The sequence below is a fragment of the Clinocottus analis genome, unplaced genomic scaffold, assembly GCF_023055335.1.
Source record: "Clinocottus analis isolate CAN_PGR_092001 unplaced genomic scaffold, fCliAna1.0.p SCAF_11, whole genome shotgun sequence".
In the NCBI taxonomy this organism is placed as follows: domain Eukaryota; kingdom Metazoa; phylum Chordata; class Actinopteri; order Perciformes; family Cottidae; genus Clinocottus; species Clinocottus analis.
Window position 1 is genome coordinate 13,316,943 of NW_027175832.1, and position 24,009 is coordinate 13,340,951.

A 24,009-nucleotide genomic window follows, 5' to 3' on the forward strand; every position below is an offset into this window, starting at 1 on the left:
CAACCTAATCAGCTTTTGGTTGAAAGCTTTGAAGTTACTCTCTCAGGATATGGTGTATATAAACTAGCCAACAATGCAATACATGTACTGTACAATGGAATCCAATGTCCAAACTAGTGTGAACATAGCCACTGACAAGGACCACGAGATACTGAATTCCATTATTACTCACTAAATATAAGTTGTAACATCCTCTCTGTCTTAATCACAGGATTATTCCTCTTCTTTTTGACATGTTTTCGTAAATTGAGATGTTTTTCTGTATGTCATGCTGATAGCTACCACTGCCTCTCATTGTTGGGTCTGAGCTCTTTCAGGTTGTGAATGGATGGACTTGCACGTGGATTGGCTCCAGGCCTGGCGGAAAAAGTCTTTTAGTCTATGCTAAACATTAGCATTTTTCACCAGGCTAACAACCCAGACCATCAGGCTGGGTTCACACACAGGATATACTAATGAGTATAAAGATACAAATGTTTATGTACAGCAATAGAAACATGTAAATGTTGTTGGTCATTATAAATAGCTAGTAGCTCATGTCAACTGATTATAAATTTGACAGAAAAAACAGCAACAACAAACTAAGCTTACATCAGGACTCTAATAGGAATCAGTCCACTATAACATTATGGATCTTATTGATTGTTGATTAACATAACATATTATGTTATCGTATTGACTTAGATTTCAGTAACATGGTAACAGTCCTGCTTGACAGTAAACTGTCTTAAGCATATTCAAATAAGAGTGAAACATTGTGGGAAATACACTCATCTGATTTATTTTCCAGAGAACTGTTGAAGTGTGTAACTGTTAAAGAAACTACACATTGTCATGTGTACATTTCATTGTCATGGCCAAAGTTACGTAGTCAGCTTTAGAAATGTTGCTAGTTGTATTGTTTAACTCCAGACAGAAGCTGGCTCGCTTGTTGCCTCTTGTTCCAGTCTTTATGCTAAGCTAAGCTTATCACAACCTGACTCCAGCACCGTGCTTAACGTACTGAACTGAGATTGATATTTTCTCAGATGATTCTCCTCAAGAAAGAAATTAAGTGTATTTCCACAAATGCTGAATTCCTCATAATGTATGTTGAAGCTCCCGTTGTCTCAGTGGGTTGTAAGAGCAGCTGACTTGTCTGCTGGGAGGCAGAACGTCAGACAGAATGAATTGAAATCCAGCAGATGCATGACTGGATGACTCATAGGACAAATGCAATTGTATTTGTCTGTTTTCAGAATCCTCAAAAGACAGTAGCAGAACTCCACAGATTGCCATAGCATACCCATTTTGGCTGGTTATAGGGATAACTGTAAGGTATAACAACCAGACACTCATCTGAGTGAAGATTGTTGACAGGGGAATTAGCAATACATTTGACAAGCAGGTATAAAAAAAATGCTCTTTGACATATACTAATTAAAAATATCTTTATATATATCTTTATATTCATGTATATATATGTATATATATATGTATATATATATATATATATATATATATATATATATATATATATATATATATATATATATATATATATATATATATATATATATCTCAATGGAGTTTCAATAATAACTATAAAAAACAAATGATCATTATAAATATGACATAATTATTAGCTAGTTATCTGTGGATAATTCACATTCAGTCAATCAGATATTTTTTGTAAGAAACTTTTACCTGCTAGATAAATCTTTAAACATTCAATTCAATGTATTTCGTATTGCCCAAAATCACACTCTGTACAGATAAGACATCCTCTGACCTTTGTCCTCACTCCCCAAAAAAAACTTTTAACGAGGAGAAACAGGAAGAAACCTTCAGGAGAGCCACAGAGGAGGATCCCTCTGCTCGGACGGACAGAAGCAATAGATGTCATTTGACCAGACTGAACAACAACGTGTTGCAACTAGGAGAGCATCAATAGGTAGTAACAATAGGTAGTATACATCTCTGTAGCTGCTAGTGTAACAACCAACAACAAGTATGCAAGTGAGCTAATAAAGATGTCTTCATGACTTCAGAGATGTCTAAATATCATCTGATTCAGAGAATATTTACTTCTGTAATAGCAAATATACTACTAGATCTATTTGCGAATGTAATCTCATTACAAGCCAAAGTATTGGGTCTGTTTGGTCTCTGTTTTCAGCTCATGGCTATACTGTTGAGACGAACATTCTTTCAGTAAGAAGCTCATCTTGATCACTGTCTTCTGCATTCAGGCTACTTGGACACTGTAGCATCACCTCCTCCTACTCTAACCACACTTTGGCACAGATAAAGGCTTCTGCAATGCGTTTGGTGCTTCAACTCGGTTCTCCAGGGCTCTCAAATAAAACATATCTGTTTGCAAAACCATGATTTGAAATCTACCAATGCATCAATTGTCAATGTTGCTTCTTCATTGGAAAAATACAACAGAATACTAAAAATAAGAGTTCCTATGACTAATATAACTCAGAGTTTAAAGATACCATTAAGTCAAAACTTTGACAGTTGATTGTGCGCCTTTCTCAATAAACTATGATCTAAGGCTTTCCTTTGCAAAAACACATTAGAATTCCAAATCAATTTCTCATGTCAACTACACCACATCTCACCCTCTCAAATTCATCTTTTCCACCGAAACATATTACTCTGTTGCTCTCGCTAGAAGCACATAAAACTATACTCAAATGTACAATATTTATTAAAAAATATTTACGGGTAGTGTATCTAACTAAAATGATAATCCACTGACATGCATTTGGTTACATACCACATTGCACAACATCTATCATATCAAAATATACTTCTCTGTCGTCCAAGATGGGAAAGGGAAAACACATTTATGTCGGCAATTATTTCTTTGAACAGGGAGTGATTAACTGCATCACAGTATACTCATGACATTAATATACTGGAAACATGTTACAGAAATTAATCGGCCTCGCAAAATGTGTGCATGCAAAGAATTGTATGCAAAAATATTGGACTTTCATGGGAGTATTCTATTCATTACATTCCTCTGGATAGTGTCACAATAATAGCGCAACCATATCCTGCCATGTTTGTCATAAGAACAGGTTGAGGCAGGTAAAGCAGCTTTGGTTAAGGGGTGGCTTATGTGCAGACAATCCAAACTGTTAAAAACATCCTGAACATATACACTCTTGCCTACAAACATCTGTGAAGCCAGCATGTGACTCATGCACATGTACAAATGTACATCCACCTGTCCATGGCAATTGACCTATAAACCTTAGTATCCTGTGGTAAAATGGTTGTGCTTCCTCAACATATGTGCTGTAGTAAAAAAACAATTCCATAAATTAATAGCAATTTCTTTGTTTGCAACTGCAATTTAAATGGCAGGTATAAATATGACCTTATATATATATATATATATATATATATATATATATATATATATATATATATATATATATATATACATATATATATATATATACATATATATATATACATATATACACATATACATATATATATATATATATATATATATATATACACATATACATATATATATATATATATATATATATATATATATATATATATATATATACACATATACATATATATATATATATATATATATATATATATATATATATATATATATATATATGAACATAGCCAAAATATGCTCCACTCGGTTGAACTTCCAGCTGAACCCAGGACAGCGCAGCAGTGTGTGAGGGGCTGAGCAGCATAGGGGACAGCAGACCGAGGCTCTGCCGCCGTGCCAGCATGCTCAACTGCTATCGAAGCACCAAGCAAAAAGTGAAGGGACTTAGGAAGGATCAATTAATGGTTCTCTGTCCTTTCTTGGCTAACATTCATGGTCTTGTGTACACTTGTATTTAGTATTTCGCCATAGTTGTTCTGGACGAGCACTCTGAGACTTCCACGACTGCACATGCATACACTTACACATACAACTTGGATAGACCGAGCGCTTTATCGTGACACAATCACTATGATTTTGACATATATATATATTATTATGGTGGCAAACAGCCACAATTTGATTTATTTGCCAGAACATATCCTCTTCCATCTCTATCAAAAACAATCTTCCTTTAATAATATTGACTGCCAGGTACATATTCATCAAGACTGTATCAAAAGGCCATTTAGTCATGACTTCCTAAAAGAGGACAGCTACTGTCTAACAACTCCATGTGAAGCTGCTGCACAGTGGCGCTCTGTTGTTAAAGCCCTAAAACATTACAATGTGCCCCTTCACTGTCAAAGATTATATTTTAATTGAATTGGGCAAAACTAATTATTTTTCATGAAATCTTATGCTGCTTTGTGAACTCAGCAGTGTTCATTACACTGTGTTGTGGCTTATACAACTTTTATACAACTCAACACTTTTTTTAAATAACTGCAACAAAACTAAACAACATATAATAAGATCAGTGATTACCAGAATGGACACAGAAACATTCTTGATCCTTTTCATTAATCATGATCCTTTTCATTAATCAAAGTCAGTGTTGACTAATCAGGGCACTTGCGTGCAAATTTTACATCGTATTTGATTGTGTCCATTCTTTATTGTTAGGTAGAAAATACAAGTACACGTAAAGAAGTTGAGTAGTGACTGTCACATACCACCATATACATATGATATATCAGCTTGTTTCAAATAAATACTCCCTATAATAAGTGTTGAAACATTAGAATATAAGTCTTCTCCACGCCATTAGCAGCAGTAACATTCTCTCCAGCAACATTATCACCTAAATCTTTATCACAGCTTTGTACCTACAAATGCAATAAAGGACATCTGACCAGAATTGGGAGTTTACAGAAATATATAAATATCTACACAGCAATAAATAACCACTGGGTTTTGTTGTCTCTCGACACTGCCATCAAGCTGCAGTAATTGTGCTTTCTAAAATTCAACATGATCCAAACTATAAGCAGATTTCCATCAAAACACAGCTCAGAGTCGTTCCAGTCCTGCACTAGCTCTATGTGACTAGCCCACAGCCACATGACTTTTCTTTTGATGGCACTTGGGCACTAAGTTAAAAAATAATGTAAACACTGGGCAAGAAAATCATGAGTTATGTTGGACCAACAGTCCAGACAGTGTGTTGTTTCTGGTCATCAGTAAACAGCAAATCAAAATTGTGAATATTTATTTTTCTTCAACATTCTTGGTGTAGAAATATCAGAACTTTCTACTTTACAAAAGTAAAGTTATTGTGGTGGATTTCAGATATAGTGCATCTGTTAAGGGAAAACTGATTTCAAGTGTAGAATTGTGAGTAAAAAGTAATTATGTTTAGAAGAAAGTTGTGCACAGAGAAAAGTCAACAAAAAGATCTACATTTCAAGAAAGTTTTACTTTTGCAGAAAATCATTATTCATTATGATTAGATTAGGCAAAAAAGTTTCCGAGAAGAACATCCATATAATATTATAATATAGACTAATCATATTCTATACTAATCAGAACACCTTTTTTTCAAAAGATACCTAACTTTTTGCAAAAATATTATATCATTTTTCCCCAAACAGTTGCCATAAAATTGAGAACAAAATGTAATACTGGGAGAAAACAAACCTTTTACTTCATTCAGTCTTTGGACTGTAAGTTTGTTTTAATGACTCACATGCTGAAATGTGCCAGTGTACAGAACAACTACTACACAGGCAGAATAATTCAGATACTGTACATCAATTAAATCACAGCATGTAACTATATTTAAACCAAAGGTATGACCTGTGATATTGTTCTTATCCAACACAAACACAATTCCACCATGAACTAAGAGATACTGTTATTGCCCAAATGGGACTCCAAGTAGCCCAGACACAATTAAGACTGTGGGTTTCATTTCCACTGTGGCCACCCACTTTCAAATGTACAAATACAGCACTGTAAGGATTTTTGAATGCAAATTTCCATCTAATGCCATGTGGTTACATTGCAAACTATATGCATTTGTATTGTTATCTGTGTTTGAATAAAGGATACAAGCTGAGAATATATGAATGTATAAATATTGTGATAAAAATGTTACCCCAATCAGAGGAGAGAGGGTGAGAGTCATTAGGCTGAATCCATCCTCACTGGCCCCTGCCAGTCAGACAGTTGAGTCAGCTGGAGTCTCTCCCTCTGAGTAAGTCAAAGGATCACCGGTGTATTCCGCCCATTATCCATGTGGCTATGGAGCAAATGCACTTAATATATTACATTTACAAAAAACTGCCTGGGTTTAACCAGATAAAAAAATAAACAAAGAAGAAAAATTGTTGAACCAAGCTCCTTCCTCTTATGTTGGTCCTTTCTTATTGATCAGTTGGAAATCTTGGGCAGGGTTAATTGTGTAGTGGCTTTTGACCAAAGAAGAACCATGAACCCCTTAAGTTTTAATAAGCTTACAGTACATCTCCTTGTAAGACCTAATAATTATTCGATTGGGTATTAATCCAGCTTACGGGCACGGAGGATACAGAGGAATTGGTTATACATTGTACCCTAATTAGGCAGGGGAGATATTGTGGTAGGGACTAACATGTTTTTACTTATGGTCTGTTGGCTGATCCATGATGGTGGACAGAAAATCCCCAAATCCTTTCATTTTTGGCCCATTATAGTTTTCTAAGTTCTAAATGGCCCATGCAACCTCACCATTGAAATATTAATTATTTAACACTTGGCGTGTCATTCTTTATAGGCCAACCCGAGAGTAGGAGGCGGAGTGTGACTCAGGATAGGGCGTGGTAAGGTAGGGGGAGGGGTTGGGCTGGGACGGCTAAACATCCCCTGCAACTGTCTGTTGGGGTGATTAGGATGGATAGGGTTTTCTTGAAAACTTCGAAGGTTTTCATGGAACCGGTTGCTGCTTTCATTGTCGAGGCGGTTACTGTCGTCACAGAGGCGGTGGTTATTGTGGAGGTCGGGAGTGGGCCCTCGATCAGGGGCGTGGACGAACTGGGAGCCACTCGTCCTCCGCAGAGTGGACTCACGGCTGGACGAAGCAACCGACTGGCAGTCAGAGCCACCATCACTGCTGGCTGCCGTTCCCTCCACCGGGGTGACCCTGATGGTGGTGATGGCCTGAGGGTGTGGGTGGAAGGGAGGAGCAAAGGTGGCAGTGGGGGTGAACGGCATATTGGAGTTGGTCGTATTTGGGTTAAAGTTGGCAGAGTTGGGGTTAAAGTTGGCAGAGTTGGGGTTGAAGTTAGCAGAGTTGGGGTTGAAGTTGGTAGAGTTGGGGTTGAAGTTGGCAGAGTTGGGGTTGAAGTTAACAGAATTGGGGTTGAAGTTAACAGAGTTGGGGTTGAAGTTAGTAGAGTTGGGGTTGAAGTTAGCAGAGTTGGGGTTGAAGTTGGCAGAGTTGGGGTTGAAGTTAGCAGAGTTGGGGTTGAAATTAGCAGAGTTGGGATTGAAGTTGCCAGAGCTGGGGTTGAAGTTGAGAGAGTTGGCAGAGTCGGGGTTGAAATTGCCAGAGTTGGGGTTGAAGTTAAAGTGGGCGTTAATAAAGTTTGGATTGTTGGGGTTAAAATTGGGGTGCTGGAAGTTGTTGGGGTTATTGGGATGTAAGGGATGTAAAGGGTGTACAACATGTGGATGGTTTGTGTATACACCTCCTCCACCACTCATTTCCAATCCTCCTCCGTCTCCTCCCCCTTCACTCTCAGTTTCGGTTCCTGTCACGCTCCTCCGTCCATCCACTGATTCTCCATCCCTCAGCGAATCACAGCTGTCGGTGTGTCTGTTCAAGTCGTTAAGGGCAAAACCTGACTCTCGGAGCGAAGCGCGTTGATCTGGTGGTTTCCATCGCCAGGAGCCACTTCCGTCGGTGCTCGGAGGTTTTACCACAGGTTTGTTTGATCTGGACTCTGGATGGGCTTCAACACGGACTATACTGCCACTTCTTTCCAGACCGCCTCCTAACAGAACAAGACAAATTATCAATAAATAAGTGTGTGAACTTCATGTTCTCCTGCGAGCTTCCAAATCTTTATTAGTTCTTCAAATCTTTAAAAAACTTAAAATTCTTCTTCTTCTTCCTTTCTTACGTACGTATTTTGGACCTCTTCAGCTTCTTCATATTTTCAGCTACAGAAAAATTAAATTATTCAAATATTCAGCTACTTAAGTACACGATGGCAACTTCCTTTTCATATTTCAGACTTTTCAAATTTTTGAATTATTAAGCTTTTTATGATTTTTTTTATAATGGGACCCAATGGGGAAATCTTCAAATCATCTTCAACTTCAAATGTTTACAGATTCTTCATACGTTCAGCTAGAGACACCATTTCAAATATCAAATGTTGACAAAACGATCAGCTATTATCCAACGCTTTTACATTTTTCATATTTTTTCAAATAATAAAATTATTAAGCTTTTTATCAAAATAAAAATGGTTTCCAATAAAGAACATCTTCAAATCTGCTAAAGGCTCTGTCATGCCTTCAGCTTGAGACACCATTTCACCTTTAAAATGTTGACAAAGCGTTCAGCTATTACTGTATTACTCAGCTTGTTTAAAATATTTTTTTTGTGTTTTAACGGTCTACGTTTTCGTTTTATGCGCGCGTGTGTGTGCGTGTGTAATTACTGTCACATGAACAAAGTGGCGAGACAGAGAAGTTAATTTGATTGCTAGTATGAAGTTAGCTTTGTGTTACACAATTATTACGGTCGCGTGCACGTTTTCATGTGTTTTATATTGTGTAGTTGTCAAGAATTGTGATCATTAATAAGGTTGTATGATATTTCATATGTGTTTGCGTGTGTTCAGTACGTTCAGTAGTTTATTTCCTTAAATCCACAGTCCAGTCTGCCTCTAATCAGTCTGCTGGTTCTCACCCAGTCCTCAGTCACCATGACGACGAGAGCACACATATGCTTCATATGAGCAAATCAGTTTAACACACAAACCAACTGAAATCTTTTGGAGGACAGACAGGGTAATAAACAAAAGCTATATATTGCGACCTCTTACGGCAGTAGTAGCCACACTTTCGAAATTTCTTGCGAAATGCTCTAGTTTGATTATACCATTAACAATTATAATCAGCATCTTGAATGTTTGAATCCATACATCTGAATCTGGGACTGCCACTAAGCAAAAGAACCAGTGTCTAATACATAATGTCCTCGTCCTTGCCATTCTTCTTACTCATGACACCTTATTCAATCTTTTTCTGGGAATAAAGTACCAAACAAAGATTGCTCCTTTCTCAACAAAGTATGTAAATCATCCCTAGATGTATAAATGCGCTGGAAGCAAAGAGGTGAAATTGATATCCATCAATCTTCTGATCCTGGGAAAAGAAACAAATATGTTTTCCCGAATGCTTCACTGTCATCTTCTATGTTAATGGCAAGCAAAATTCTTTATTTTTGTCACTGCCAAAACAAAACAAATATATAGTTAAATTAAAAATAATTACCACCAAAGAATTAACAGCTGGACACTCTAGTTTCCAGCGGTACTCAAACTAATAGAAATAGAAATAGTCCATTTCTTGTGGACTCATTTTAGCAAAGAATAATCCACATTTGGTGGGGCTTAAGTACTAAATTTGTAGTGTGAAGACCAAACAAATAGAGGTGTGTTTATTCATGAAAATGAAGGAATTTGTCACCTTGTGCAACAGTGTGGCTCGTTAATGTTGTTTTAATTTGTTTATGGACCAATAGAGCTCTATTGCACAGACAAAGACGATATATCAGGGTTCAATACACACAACACTTGTAGACACATTCAGCGCTGTTGTTTTTATTCAATCTTATGTGAACTTGTAAAATTTGTAAAAAATAATTTCAATGTCAAGTTATTTCTGTTATCTATATCTAATTTAATCTTCCTTGAATGTAGAAAAGCAGGTAATAGTATGGTTGTAGGTGGTAGAATGGCTAAGTATCTAACCTCAATCATATTAGACAGGAAGCAGACTGTGTCCATAACTTAACTTATTTTCTGTATTTGTACCTTATACTATTGCACTTCTGGTTAGATGCTAAACTGCATTTCATTGCTCTGTACTTGTACATGTGTAATGACAATAAAATTGAATCTAATCTAACAGTATGAACACTCTCAAGTACCAAAAGCTGTCATCAATATATATATATATATATATATATATATATATATATATATATATATATATATATATATATATATATATATATATATATATATATTATATACACATTACTGTATTAGCAGTACAGACCTCCTCCTCCAACTGCGCCGGTGGTGGAGGCCGGTGGTGATGGGTCCTGGTCCGTCAGGGCTCGGTATCGAATGGATCCGGTGCAGCTGACGGTGCTGCCACCATCTTCAGACCGAGGAGAGTGAAGCAGACCTTGCTGTTTGGATAAGGCTATCACCTGAAATAGGAGGACAACATAAGCTGTTTGACATACTCATTAGCTACTAACCTCTTCTTGTAGGTGGAATGCCACTGCTACAACGAGGAACCTTAAAAAAACAAGGCAATAACTGCAGCTGTCCATAAAACATACAGTCTGCATAAAATTATATTAAAATAAGCTTTTGCAGCACATTAGCTGTGTTAACATTCAAATGTCAAGCAGATTTGAAACAACCATTTGATTTGATGATAATAAAAAAAGAAATAAAGAATTCAGCAATTTTTAACAACTGGACTGATTTAAATTAGATATGTTGTTTAGTCCGAAGTTGGCTGTAGAGACTATGCTTTACATATGGCTAAAACTGTAAATAGAGTACAAGAAGTAGAAGTAGAACACTGCCAACAAAACCAGTTGCCCTGGTCATCTAACACATATATGGGGAAATAAATGGAGAGTAGTCTTAGGAATTCATTGAAATTGGGCAAGTTTTAAAGGAGACATATGCTCATTTTTCCTCCGCAAATTGTCACCTTAACATGGTGGAGGAGTTTGAGTTTCTCGGGGGAAACCCAGATTAAGAGCGGTTAAAAACACCCTGTTGAATAGCAGCCCACGGATTGTAGTTACCTGGACTGGACCAGGGAAACACCCTCCTACAGGCAGACCCAAGAGGAGAGCTCGTCGGCCTTCGCCCATAGGGCCTGGTCAGGCTCAGCCAGAAAAAACACCATGGAGCAGCCGCCCTGTAGGCTCAACACCCACAGGGATAAGCATCGGGGTCGGGTGCTATGTAATCCGGGTGGCGGGCCAGGCAGGGGGCCTGGGCGAGCTGATCGCTGGCAGCGTAGATTAGCACTAGGGGCGTGGAACATCACCTCGCTAGCAGGGAAAGAGCCAGAGCTGGTGCAAGAGGTGGAGCGGTACCAACTAGATATAGTTAGGCTCCACGCACAGCACTGGCTCTGGAACCGAGTTTCTGGAGAAGGGTTGGACTCTGTCCTTTTCTGGAGTTGCCTAGGGTAAGAGGCGCCGGACGGGAATGGGGATACTCACAAGCCCCCAGCTGAGCGCACCCGTGTTGGAGTTTTCCCCAGAGAACAAGATGGTCACCTCCCTGCGCCTAGGGGTTGCGGTGAGTAAGGCTCTGACTGTTATTTTACTCACCAGTCTGGATTCAAGGCAGGCCACTCAACTGAGACTGCCCTCCTCGATGTCTCTGAGCAACTCCAAACTGCTAGAGCCGCCTCTCCCTCTCTCTTCTGTCCTTATCCTTCTAGACTTATCTGCTGCCTTCGACACAGTGAACCACCAGATCCTTATCTCCTCCCTTCAGGACCTTGGTATCACAGGCTCTGCACTCGCCCTCTCCTCATCCTACCTTAATGGCCGCACCTACCGGATAACTTGGAGAGGATCTGTGTCGGAACATTGTTCTCTCACGACTGAGGTACCTCAAGGCTATGTCCTGGGTCCTCTCCTCTTCTCTCTGTAAACCAACTCGGCTTTGTCAGTTGCTCGAATGGCTTTTCCTACCATAGCTATGCTGATGACACCCAACTGATCCTCTCGTTTTGTTGGCGTGTATCAATATTGGAAGCCTGGTGTAGCCTCTAGAATAATCAGTTCGACAACTTCTCTCTTTTTCGTAATTTATTTCCTCAATCACAGGTAAAGTAATAAGCGTTGCAGTTGCAAAAGCAATGAGTTGAACAACCAACTTTCAGGTAGGCAAAAGAACAACTTCCCCACAAACGGAAGTGGGACTTTTTCATACAGTTTATCATCACAGGTTCGATTCCCCTCGTCCTAACATCTGATTCGCTCTATCCTGTCAGGAGGAGGAGAATCCCGTGTTCTCATCTTTTCTCACAGAAAGAGACGTGAACGTCCAGTCTACTTCTCTCTAATGTCAATATACTGATAAACAGGTGTGGGTGTTGTGAACTGCAAGCCTGTGACTACAGTTCCCTTGAAAACCAGACATTTCTAGACACAACTACAGCTGCATAACTCTGTTGTACTGACCTTACTAACATAATCTGAACTTCACTAGACATGAATATGAAAAGCATCTACAGGAATTTTAGATTTATATTATCAGTTTCCACAATCAGAAACACAGGTAGCAGTGCAAATCTCTGCCTGTCTGACTGATATCTCTCAGTGGATGTCCGCACACCTCCTGAAAATTAGCCCTGACAAGACTGAACTACTTTCCTTATAGGAAAAGGCTCTCCTCACTCACAACCTCACTATTACCTTCAACAACTCTGTGTGAGCCCCGACCCCAACTGCCAGGAACCTCGGTGTGACTCTCGACAGTCAACTCTTCCTGAGTGCCAACATTACTGCAACAACATATTCCTCTAGGCACATGCAGTACAATATTAGAATAATATGTCTCCTTTTTATTGAGAGCACAGTTCTCACACAGTTCTTGTCCAGTCTCTGATCATCCCGCGCCTTGACTACTGTAACTCCCTCCTGGCAGGTCTACCTGCTAACGCCATTCGACCGCTACAGCTCATCCAGATTGGAGCAGCTCAACTGGAATTTAACCTCCCAAAATTCCCCCACACTAATCCACTCATCTGCACCCTTTATTGGTTACCGGTGACCGCCGGCATCCGCTTTAAAACAATGGTACTGGCGTACCGTGCTACGAACAGATCAGGTCCGATATAAATCCAGGACATGATAAGACTGCACACCCCAGCTCGTTCACTCCGCTCAGCTTCTGCCAATCGGCTTGTAGCTTTATCACTGTGAGGTAAACTCACAGCTCAAAGCTCAACTAAGACACGACTGTTTGCTGTCCTGGCTCCTCAATGGTGGAATGAGCTCCCAATTGACATCAGGACAGCAGAAAGTGTCTACATCATCCGTCGCAAACTAAAAACACATTTTTTGACTACACCTTCAACAAGGAAGGTAGTAGCACTTAAATGGCACTTACTGATCACATTTTGCAGTTTAACTTTATTGAAGAAATTGTACTTTCCTTGTTGTTCTGAGTTTGTATGGGGTGCCGGACCCTTTGCAACGGGCCATCCGGTCTCTGTATGCCTGCAGTACAGAGACCTGTACTGTATGCCTGGGTGTTGGCCTCCGCCAGGGCTGTTTGTGATCCACACAAACAGACCAGAATGCAAAGTTCTCAATTTACTGGTCGTCCTACAGTCCAACCCTCAACTCTGGGTGGTGACCAAAAGAACAAGTTTTTCACATACAAGCGGCCAAAATGAGTTTCCACTGTTGGGTGGCCAGGCTCAACCTTAGAGATAGCGTAAGGAGATGAGTTTCCTCTGTAGGGCTCAGCCTTGGAGATACGGTAAGGAGATGAGTTTCCTCTGTAGGTCTTAGCCTAAGAAATAGGGTAAGGAGCTTGGACATCAGGAGGGAGCTTGGAGTTGAGCCGCTACTCCTTTGTGTCGGAAGGAGTCAGCTGAGGTGGTTCGGGCATCTTATTCGGATGCCAACTGGTAGAAGACCCCGGGGAAGACCCAGGACATGTTAGAGGGATTATATCTCCAAGCTAGCCTGGGAACATCTCAGGGTATCCCTGTTGCCGGTGAGAGGTGTAGCCTAGGTCAGTCTGCTGTTAAGCGGCTGATAATGGACGGATATGCTCATTTCCACTTTCTACTAATTATGTTTACAAAATGTTTCCAAAAGTCTTTCAATGGAATTTTAATGAAATTTCAATGTAATTGCATTGCTAGGCAACAGCTTAGGTCCATATTTACTTCATTTTATCCAATTCACATACACCAACTGTAATTTAACAAGGGCATATTTCAAAATTTTACATTTAAAATTGCGAAATGGTCTTTGTTTATTTATGACGTCACAACTGACCGGAAATCCTGACATGCTGTGGGTGGGTGTTTCAATGCTTTCACCATTTAAGGTGAATATCCGCTCTATAATTTAAAAAGAAGACTTTCCACACTCAATTGCTTTGTTAAGTCAGCTGGCCAAGTTTCATGCTGACCGAAGACATCGTAAATACTGTATATCAGGAGTGGACGTCAAGACATCCCCTAAAGCTCAACCGGGAAAGCCGGTGTTCTTTCAGGGAAAAGGATGCCCTAGACCTGTTCATATTCACCCCGACACCCTCACTCTCACAAGTTCATGGAATATGAAAGAAAAACTGAATCTTTGAACTCTATACTCTAAACACGTGTTTGTTAATTATTTTTTTTAATGGATATACACTTCCTAGTTTTGATAACATCCAGCTTATACCTATCAAGTTTAAATGCACTTATTGCAAGTCACTTTGAACAAAACCCTCTTTTAAATGAATGTCATGTAATGTAATATAACAAGCACTGTACTTGCTGTAGATTCACAACAGATATAAAAAAAGGTAAAGTTGGTGCAGAAAAAAACAATGATTAACCTGCATAAGACGAGGCTGTCCTCCAGCACTGAGCGGCCTGCAGGGGATGGTGGTCTTCTCAGCCACTCTTAGCCACTTTTCCCTTACTGACCCGCCCCCATCCATAATACTGTCCTCTGATTCACTCTCCTGATCCTTGCTCGTGAGATTTTCCTCCTCAGGAATGTGAACCAGCTGGGAGGATCCAGGTCGGGATTGGATAGACACTCTTGCCCCACCAGCCAATCCAGTGCTGCCATTATGGGTCAGATGATTATGATTGGCCATAGGAACCGAGCTTGCTGCTAGTTTCATGTACTGAGCTGGGATGTGGGCCCCAGCACGCAGCTCTGTTTCCTGAAAAGCAATAAGTGAAGGCAGGTGTATTCCACCTCGGTGCTCCTCCAGGCCCATGGCAGAAGGTTCAGAGGAGCAGCGCAGTTCCATGTTCCTCTGTGGAGATGAGGAGGAAGCTGGTCTTATTCCATCCATAACCTGCAGGGATAGCTTCCTGTTGTCGTTTTTATTCTTCCATTGGCTGAGCAACTGTTTGGATCGCGTTGAGTCCATTGATGTGTGGATAGAGGCGTGACGGCGTGGAATGCGACCCTCCTCCAATGAGGAGCCTCCGTGGGACCTGGAAGAAGTGGCAAAGAAACTTTATGAACAAGAAAGGTTGACTTTGATTAAGTAAAGTTAAATATTTTTTGTTCTTAATTTCGTGCAGGTTTCGTGAACCATAGGTTTAGGTCCTTGAAAAGCAAAAATGCCCTAACTTTCTCCCTGGACCTTGAACTCCTCTGGTTCCACAACAGAGGGCTCAAGCAGATGCACCAATACACCAAGCAAGGTCGTGTGGAACATTGTTTCATCTATAAGTAAGTCATATTTCAGTTTTTGGGCTGGAAAAAAATGCAATGTGGTCAATAAATTGCGGAGGTTTTGTCTGACAGTGGTTTTTACACAATTGGTGGATTACATGGCTTGTAAGCTTTCCTTAAAAGTGCACCAATCATGCGTGGCATCAAGATTGTCACATAAAACTAGATGTTTCCATAATTTGTTTGGTTGAATTGTGTTATTAACATGTACAAATTATTCATATTCTCTTGCATGGCCAGGCTTTGCAGTATTTTTTGCTAAGTCACATCAGTGGCTTTGGTATCGATTAATGGGAGTACGAGCACTTGGAGAGTGAGGAAGAGCTCCTGATGAAGAATTTTGCCACCATTTTTGGGGGCGCCTGGGGTTTATAAAGTATTGACTTTACATGTAATCTACTCGCAAGAATATTTCGCAACTCTTTTGGTGTGAACACAGCATGAGAGGGAGCTCCGTCAGTGCAGCCTAATGTGTTTCACTGAGACATGGCTGCATGCGGATTTTCCGGATCACAGTGAGTCAGTGCTCAGCTTCAAGACTGTTTGGGCGGACAGAGACATTATACTGAGCGGTAAGAAGAGAGAGGGGGGGGGCACTACGCTGTATGTGATTGAGAGGTGATGCAATTCCGACCATCTGAGTGTGATGGAACGCTTATGCAGCCCGAACATTGAACTGTTAGTTGTGGGGACGCGCCAGTATTATTTGCAGGGAGAGTGCAGGTCCACCATTCAGCTAACGCTGAGGAAGCAGTGGACATCATCCACTCCACCGTGTCTGGACTGCCTACTGCTTTTCTGACAGTTATTGGTTACTTTAACCACACTAGATAAAGCTTTGCCAACTTTACATCAGTATTGTCAACTGCCCCACACGGAATAATAAAACTCTGGACCTCCTGTAAGCAAATGCTAAGGATGCATACAGGTTTGATCACAACCTGGTCCTCCTGACACCATCAGGAATGTTAGGAGGAGGTCTAAGAAGACTAATGACGCCCTGCCGGATTTCTTTGAGTCAACTGACTGGGATGTGCTGTGTGGACAACATGGGGAGAACATCAACAGCATGACGGCTGCGTCACAGAATATATAACATTTTGTGAACACACCATCATCCTTTCCCGGTCTGTGCGCTGCTTCCCAAACAACAAACCATGGATCACCAGTGACGTGGAAGCTCTTCTTAATAATACGTTACAACAGATTTTATTTAGATGACGTTTCATCCAAAGCACAGTAAGCAAGTACTAATGAGAAGCAGCTTTCTTGTCTGGGGACAGGGATGAGCTCAGCGCGAGCAAGGACTCCTACAAGAAGAAGCTGAGGGCCAAACTCCAGCAGAACAATGTGAGGGAGGTATGGACCAGAATGAAGCAGACAACTGGCTTTAAGGTTAGTTCACAGTCTCATCTCCTCCACACAACACACCTCCCAAACACCCTAACCCTCTGTCAGCCTGGTGAGCTGCACAAACAGAGCCCTCAACATCAAAACTCCACCACCTGATGTCCCGCAGCACCTCTGCAACCTGAGCCTGAGGCAGGAGGAATTCCTGGTGCTGTGAAAGACGTTGTGCTTGGTACCTGTCCCAAAGAAGTCAACTCCATCTGGCCTCAATGACCACCGACTGGTTGTCTTCACATCCCATGTAATGAAGGTGTTGACAGGACGGTCTTGGCCCACTTCCGACCGTAGGGTAAATGCTTATTTGACTCTCTAGAATTTGACTACCTCATGTGGGAGTGGACAACGCCATTAACTATACGCTGCTGCGAGTTCAGAGTCGTACCTGAGTGGAACCAGTGTCTCTGTGACTTGCACTCCAACTCAGGGTCACGTCATCTGCAGAAGTTCTCTCGTGACTTTGCAGTGGGTGTATTTGGGATGGACGGAGGAGTGCAGGGCAGTAGTTGAGGACTTTTGCCGTGTCTACTACCGCGCACTTGCGCACTTCGAGCACTGACTTTCAGTGCTTGGTGCGCCACACTGACAAAACCAGCGGGATTCAGTGCACTGAAAGTACCCGGATGGCGCACTGCAAACGGTCAAAAAATGTAGTGTAAACCGATGGACACTACTCGCACTGAACGGGCGCCATCTTGGCTACGTAGCGGAAGAGGAGGAGCCATTTCGCCAGCTTTTTATTAATTTATTTATATCCTCCTGCCGCGATTGTGGAGGTGTCGCAGTTTCCACAAAGGTTGGAGAAAGGGGAACACAATGGACAAAAATAGGGTAAGAAGTGCGTTCATTTGGTCAGTTTTAGTTTCGTGGGTATCGCTAGCAAATTTGCGGACGTCACTTCCGGCTTAATTTTCGCGGGTGCTGCGAACAGATTTGCGTCCGTCACTTCCGCCAATTGGTTAACGTAAGTGTTCCATTTGATACAGCGCTTATCAGCGACACAGTGCACTACATATGTTAGTGCACTGCTATAAAAAATAAACTGAATTGAATTGAACCTTCTCCAACAGACTCATTCATGGACCGCAGTTACATGGACCGATACAGGAGAACATTCCTGCCCATTGCTGTTAGACTTAATAAATAAATTACCTCTGGCCAGATCCTCCGTCAATTGATTCAACATCAACATCAATAGCCCTTGCACCGCTTTTGTTGTCACTGTCAACATACCAGGGCTCTCAAGTGTCACGCATTGAGCGTGACTGTCACGCATTTCGGTCTTAAATCACGCCCTCCCGCCACACATCGTATTTCTCATGCTGAATAAAAACTCCAGGCTATTTAATGTGCGCCCCCCCCCCACCCCGCCCCTCCTCCCGTGAGGAGTCACTCATCAGCCAATCAAAAAAAAAAGAAATGGGCTACAGCCAATCAGAAAAACATATCTTTTGCATGTGTTGTATCCGGGTAAGATGCGATGACAGGCGAGACTGGAGCCAACCGGCGGCGCGCCCATTTGTCGTCGTCACAGTCTCTTCTCTCCTAGCCCTGCGCTGCTGTTTTGTTGTATACATATTGAGTATTTTTCATTCCTGATAATTTTTGTGTATTTTATGTAATTTGCTTGCTACTGTGATAAATTAATTTCCCCTTGAAGATGAATAAAGTATACATCTATCTAAGTGGATGAATGATCAATATGATGATTTATAACACATAGACTTGAATATTATGTCAAATATGAATTAGCTAAATATGAATTCTCTGATAAATGTTGTGGTTGTATAGCTTAATTAAGATTTTCATTATGATATTTCCTCTGAGTACTGAGGACTGACAGCTGCAACCAGACAAGTTGTTCAGGCACTATTTGTAGGTGGGCTCGAGTCAATGTAGGTGGACTTAGTCACTGTGTGGGATATTTCAGCTGAATGAGGAGGTTAGCTGAGAGGAGTCATCATAATCACTTAGCTTTTCACCCACCCTTAGGTACAAAACATGTATGTTCTTTATGGTTCTCAAGTTCTCAAACCTGTGGATAAAGACTCTACCAAAAACATTTACCTTGGCAGTGTGCTGCTGCTGAAGGTCATCATGTTGTCATGGTTGCCCAGCGGACTGGATGGGGTTATCACTTCCACCTCAGCACTGGCTCGCTTCAAATTGGAAAGAGATGGCTCTCGGTAGGAGGCGCTTCGGGTCAGCATGTGCTCTGGTTGGTTGGGGGATAATGTGTGGGAGGAGGTCCTCGTGATGATGGGCTCTGGTTGGCTTGGAGCCAAGGTGTGGTGACCTGCTAATGGATAACAGAAAGAGGTCAAACTGATCATGTCAAGTTAAAACGGGGGTGATTTGAAGTTAGTGCACTCATTGGAAGTCATCTTTGACACTTTTGGTGGCTCGTGGCATGCCACTTCCTTACGAAAGCAATTCAAATGTGGGTGCAGAGGATGGGATGGATCCCTAGTTTGGTATTTGGTTCATGCCTGCAGCTTGGTTGCACCTGTGGCTTCCCTGTAACTTTATTGCCATTTTACAATGGACAGTTAAGTGTCCTAACCAAGTAGCCATGTTACCAGTAAAGAAGACACAGTTGTTTCCACCAGATTCCTGCAGACCATTTCAAGAATGTTCCGGCTCATCCGGAACCATAACACTTCTGAAGTAGGTGCAGCTTTTGTAGGGGATTCAGATTTATTTGGTATATAGAAAAAAATAAAAGGTGATAAAATGATAACTTTTTAAAAAAATGGTCAATTCTGACATGTCATTTAAGAAAATGCTTAGGAGACTGTGCATGGTGCGACAGAAAATCTCTGATCCCAAAAAATTAGACCACCATTCACCCCTGGGCGTTTGCAGGACTTGTTATTGTAACAAAAAAGCTAAACTAAATTCTGAAAAGGTGGGGTCCCGGCCAAGTATTTTTATCTCAGCTTCTCTTAATTTGATTTGCATCATTCTTTACTTAGCATCTTCTGACATTTAACCAATCTTGTGTTTTAGGGCTTCAGACACCTTTACCCAGGCTACCCCAACATGGTCAATAAAGCCCTTGGCTTTTGTCTAAGTAGGACTAGGCTAGTGTGGTGGTTATGGCTAACACTCCTCTCAAAAGCCAGAGAAAAAGAAAGGTTGTGTTGGTAGATCCAGGCTTTGAATCTGCCAGGTGAACCTGATTTGTCCACAAATGTTCGCCATGACTCCAGAGCCTAAACAGTTTCCTGGATCTAGGCTTTATCCTAAACGGAGAATGTAAATACCTTCCCCTAACCCTTCATGGTTTCTCCATTACTGAGGGGATAGGAGCTCCACTGACTATCTCAAGCAAGTTCACAAAGTTTATGGAAATGCAATACCGTCTTCAAGTACTTGTATATTACGAATAAAATACAATTTTAAATTGAAAATAAAATTTCATCAAGATTAAACCTACAATTTTCAATGAAAACAAAGACAGAGTAAGCCTACTGGACTGAAAGGAAGTACCTCTAATTAAAACAATTCAAAACGAGTTCATCAACACTTGAAGTGAATTAAATGAGCCAAGATTAAAACGCTATGGATTTCACCATCTTCACCACTACCAGCATCCTATTATGCTTAAAGAGACGATGACCATAAATCAGAATAAATGATTTACAGAAATAAGAAAGGATTTACAGAAAAGACAAGGCAAAGGGCAAATATTTATTTTCTCCATTGATTTTGTTGTAGGTGTCAGTGCATTGTACACGGTGTGACTGTGCTCATTGGCAGGCCCAAACTTTGGGGACTTTTCTTTTCTTTTGATGGAAAAGTAATCTTGTAGCTATCATCAGAAGTTGTAGGCGTGGTTTTACCTTGGTGGCTGTTGCTAATCGCTGATTGACTGACATTGGGTAGGGAAGAGAGTGGGGGCTCTCTCAGGGTAGGGGTAGGTGCTCGACATCTGGATCGATCCTCACTGGGGTGGAAATTCCCCACTGCATAGATACCCTACATACATACAAACACACACACACACACACACCCACACAGTAAGACACAGAGGAGCATGCATTACTGATGCACTGCAGCCCAGAAACAAGTGGAGGCTGCCAATTCTGCCAAGTCTCAATTTATCTACATTTCTTTTAATTTTGATTGATGATGCTGTGCCAACCAAAGAACCCAAAAATAGCCCTGTGAAGCCTGGACTGCTTGCATGGAGAACAAATGTGAGTAATCATCATCGCTATAAGGTGTAAGGACACATAAAGAGAGGATAAACATCTTGCAACTTAAGTTAATCACAAAGATCCTTTTGCCAGGACAATCATTATTTTTGTATAAAATAATGGGCCGCTGCTCAATGTATTTAATTCAAACCATGTTAAATAACTGAAATGTTCCAGAGCACAACATAACATGTCACGGGAAGCAACATTTCTTCCTGCAGGAGAAAGCAGACAAGCAAAGATGTTGGCAGCTGAACAGGGTAGTGTTGCTGTTGTCTGTCTACTCACAAGTGAAACTGTTGTTTGAGTTGATGCTGGACATGTTTATCCAGTGTGTGTGGGCTGGAGGGTAAAGCCATGTGGGAGGTATCAAATATGTTGTGCAAATGTCCACCAGTTTCTACACAAGAGTTGGACATCCATTTCTGCTTTCCAGAAGTGATCCTGACTTTAAGTGCTCTGCTATAGTGGATCAGACCGTGGGTTGCGCAATTAATGTTCAATCTGGACTTGGAGCCTGCAGTGGGGCGCCTGTGAGATTGACCGCGTGTGAGAGCTTTGTGAGGCGAAGCGGCTCGTAGCAGCACCGCTGCTCTCTGAGAACAGAAACTACATAACAATACGTGCTTTCACGTCAGGCTCAACTCTGCAAGTCTTCAACACTGCCTGTCGGTGAGGCTACTGAAACGCGTGCGCACGTACATAAATCACTTCATTTATGGCGTGCATATGGCGTGCTTATTTATTTATTTTTCATTTTAGATTGACCTCACACGGGCCGGACTGGGAGAGCCGTAAGACACCCTCCCAATGCAAAAAAAATGCAGTCAACGCATGATCAAATAATTATCGCACGTTATTGAATTCCTGCGTTAAAGCATTTTTAACGCATTAATGTGCCCAGCCCTAATAAATAGCATAACCGTTTGGTGTAGAAGATAACAACTTCGGTGGCTCGTTCATTAGGAAAAACATTTTGGCAGCTCAGCAGCTGTCGGACTTGAGTGGGTTATCATTTAAGTATAAGACAATTAGGTTAAAATCTATTAAACAATTTTAAAATAGGATTTATTTTAGGCACCAAGGAAATAAGGTTTGAAATACAGTGTGTAGCATTGACAGGGATCTATTGGCGGATTTGGAATATAGTCATATGACGTATGTTTTCTTTAGTGTATAATCACTTAAAAAAAAGATATTGTTTTGTTTTCGTTTCGTTAGTACAAACCGTATAAATCCCACAAATACCACACACCCTGTAAGCAACACAGTAAACTACCGCCTGTACATCAAAATGGTTGTGGATGGTTGACATTGTTACCAGATAAACAGCAATGGCAGATCCCAGTAACCATCCACAGTAGACGTCGACAGGATGGTTTCTGAACTGGATGATCCTCGTCAGCCCGGCCAGGATGGCCAGCATGACGAAAGAGAACACCAGCAGAGGCTTCAGTAGCTTGGCAGAGTCCGTCAGCACTGTGTTGAAGTACATCTGTAACAAAAGTTTAATTTAAGAGAGAGTCAATCAGGATCTTTTAAATTATATAAAAACAGATCATCTCAAACATGTGATAGTCAACTCCAATTAGTCTCACTGTGATTAAATTATATTTATTTAGATATCTAACCACATTACCAAATTATTAATTTAGCAAATTACCAACAAGAGATACATTTTCTGTTTCTGTGGCTAGATTTTAGGCATCGTCAGCTACAAGTCTCATTTCAACATAAGAGAGTGTACATGAACCACTTACTGAGATGTAGACAGCAGCAAAGGCCGCTAGAGTTGCATGCTGGGAAGGAAAAGACTTCCTATAAAGAACAAAAGAAAGACAGAGTGTTCCATCTACAAAATAATCATGTACAGACAGCTGAGGACAATGCTGAATATTCATCTGCAACATAAGTGACTTTCAAAGAAACTTGGACATGTGGTGTGTGTGTGTGTGTGTGTGTGTGTGTGTGTGTGTGTGTGTGTGTGTGTGTGTGCGTGCACACGCATGCATGTGTGTGTGGGGGGTAAGGTGTTTAATAAATGAGGTGTGTACGAAGGACAAAAGACGGGCAAACACTCTAAACCTGTGATGTTGGATTTGCTATTTTGTTGCCAAAATATGACAAACAAACAAAAATATCATGCAACTATATATTAAAAAAGCAGTGTATGTTATTATTTGTTTCTATCTCCATTTGCTCTATTTGAGCTTTCAAGCTTCAGGCAAAATGCTAAGTGACCACTGACGAGAAGAAGATGTGAGCTCTCCCCCTGTGGGCTTCCTCTATACGTTTAAAGGTTTTCCCACTGTCCAAAGACTTGCAGGACTCTGAAATGCCCTGTCTGTGAATGTGAGTGTCTCTAGGTGCCAGCCCAGTGATAGATGCTAATCTTCTCACTGTGGCCCAAGGTGAGCTGGAAGACAACATTGTGAATAGTTAATAGATGGAGAAGCACAAACACCAGTCTCTTCAATAACCTGCATTCATTAACATTAAACACAATGAGCACACTTGAGTTGTCAAGTTGCAATCAGTTGATTAGCTCAGTGGATGACAATGATGCAGGTAACATCAGTATATTTGTGTCATTAGTGCCACACAATAAGAGCAGGTCTGTGCTGAGTGAACAGTGAGCTGAAGTGATGCACAGGGCGTGAATGGGGTGAGGGAGGGAATGGAAGCCATGGGCTGCGAAGCTGCAGCTGAAGCTGACGATGGAGTGGCAGAGAAACAGTTGAGGTGGC

The 24,009-nt window shown here is 41.0% G+C and overlaps 1 protein-coding gene across 2 annotated transcripts in view; it reads right to left on the bottom strand.

Annotated features, from left to right (window-relative positions):
* Positions 1–5,357: 5,357 nt before the first annotated feature.
* LOC137781331 (phospholipid phosphatase-related protein type 4-like) overlaps positions 5,358–24,009 on the bottom strand; it is a 33,059-nt gene continuing 14,407 nt past the window's right edge. Inside the window, exons 5-11 of one of the 2 annotated variants that reach the window (XM_068570045.1) lie at positions 23,023–23,080; positions 22,584–22,757; positions 20,906–21,041; positions 19,128–19,356; positions 14,794–15,409; positions 10,241–10,397; positions 5,358–7,938 (exon numbers count right to left, since the gene is read on the bottom strand). In XM_068570045.1, coding sequence (XP_068426146.1) covers positions 6,707–7,938; positions 10,241–10,397; positions 14,794–15,409; positions 19,128–19,356; positions 20,906–21,041; positions 22,584–22,757; positions 23,023–23,080 — 2,602 coding nt within the window. In that variant the 3' untranslated portion in view covers positions 5,358–6,706. Of the gene's footprint in view, positions 7,939–10,240; positions 10,398–14,793; positions 15,410–19,127; positions 19,360–20,905; positions 21,042–22,583; positions 22,758–23,022; positions 23,081–24,009 lie in introns of both variants that reach the window. The other variant, XM_068570037.1, reaches the window with a different exon arrangement.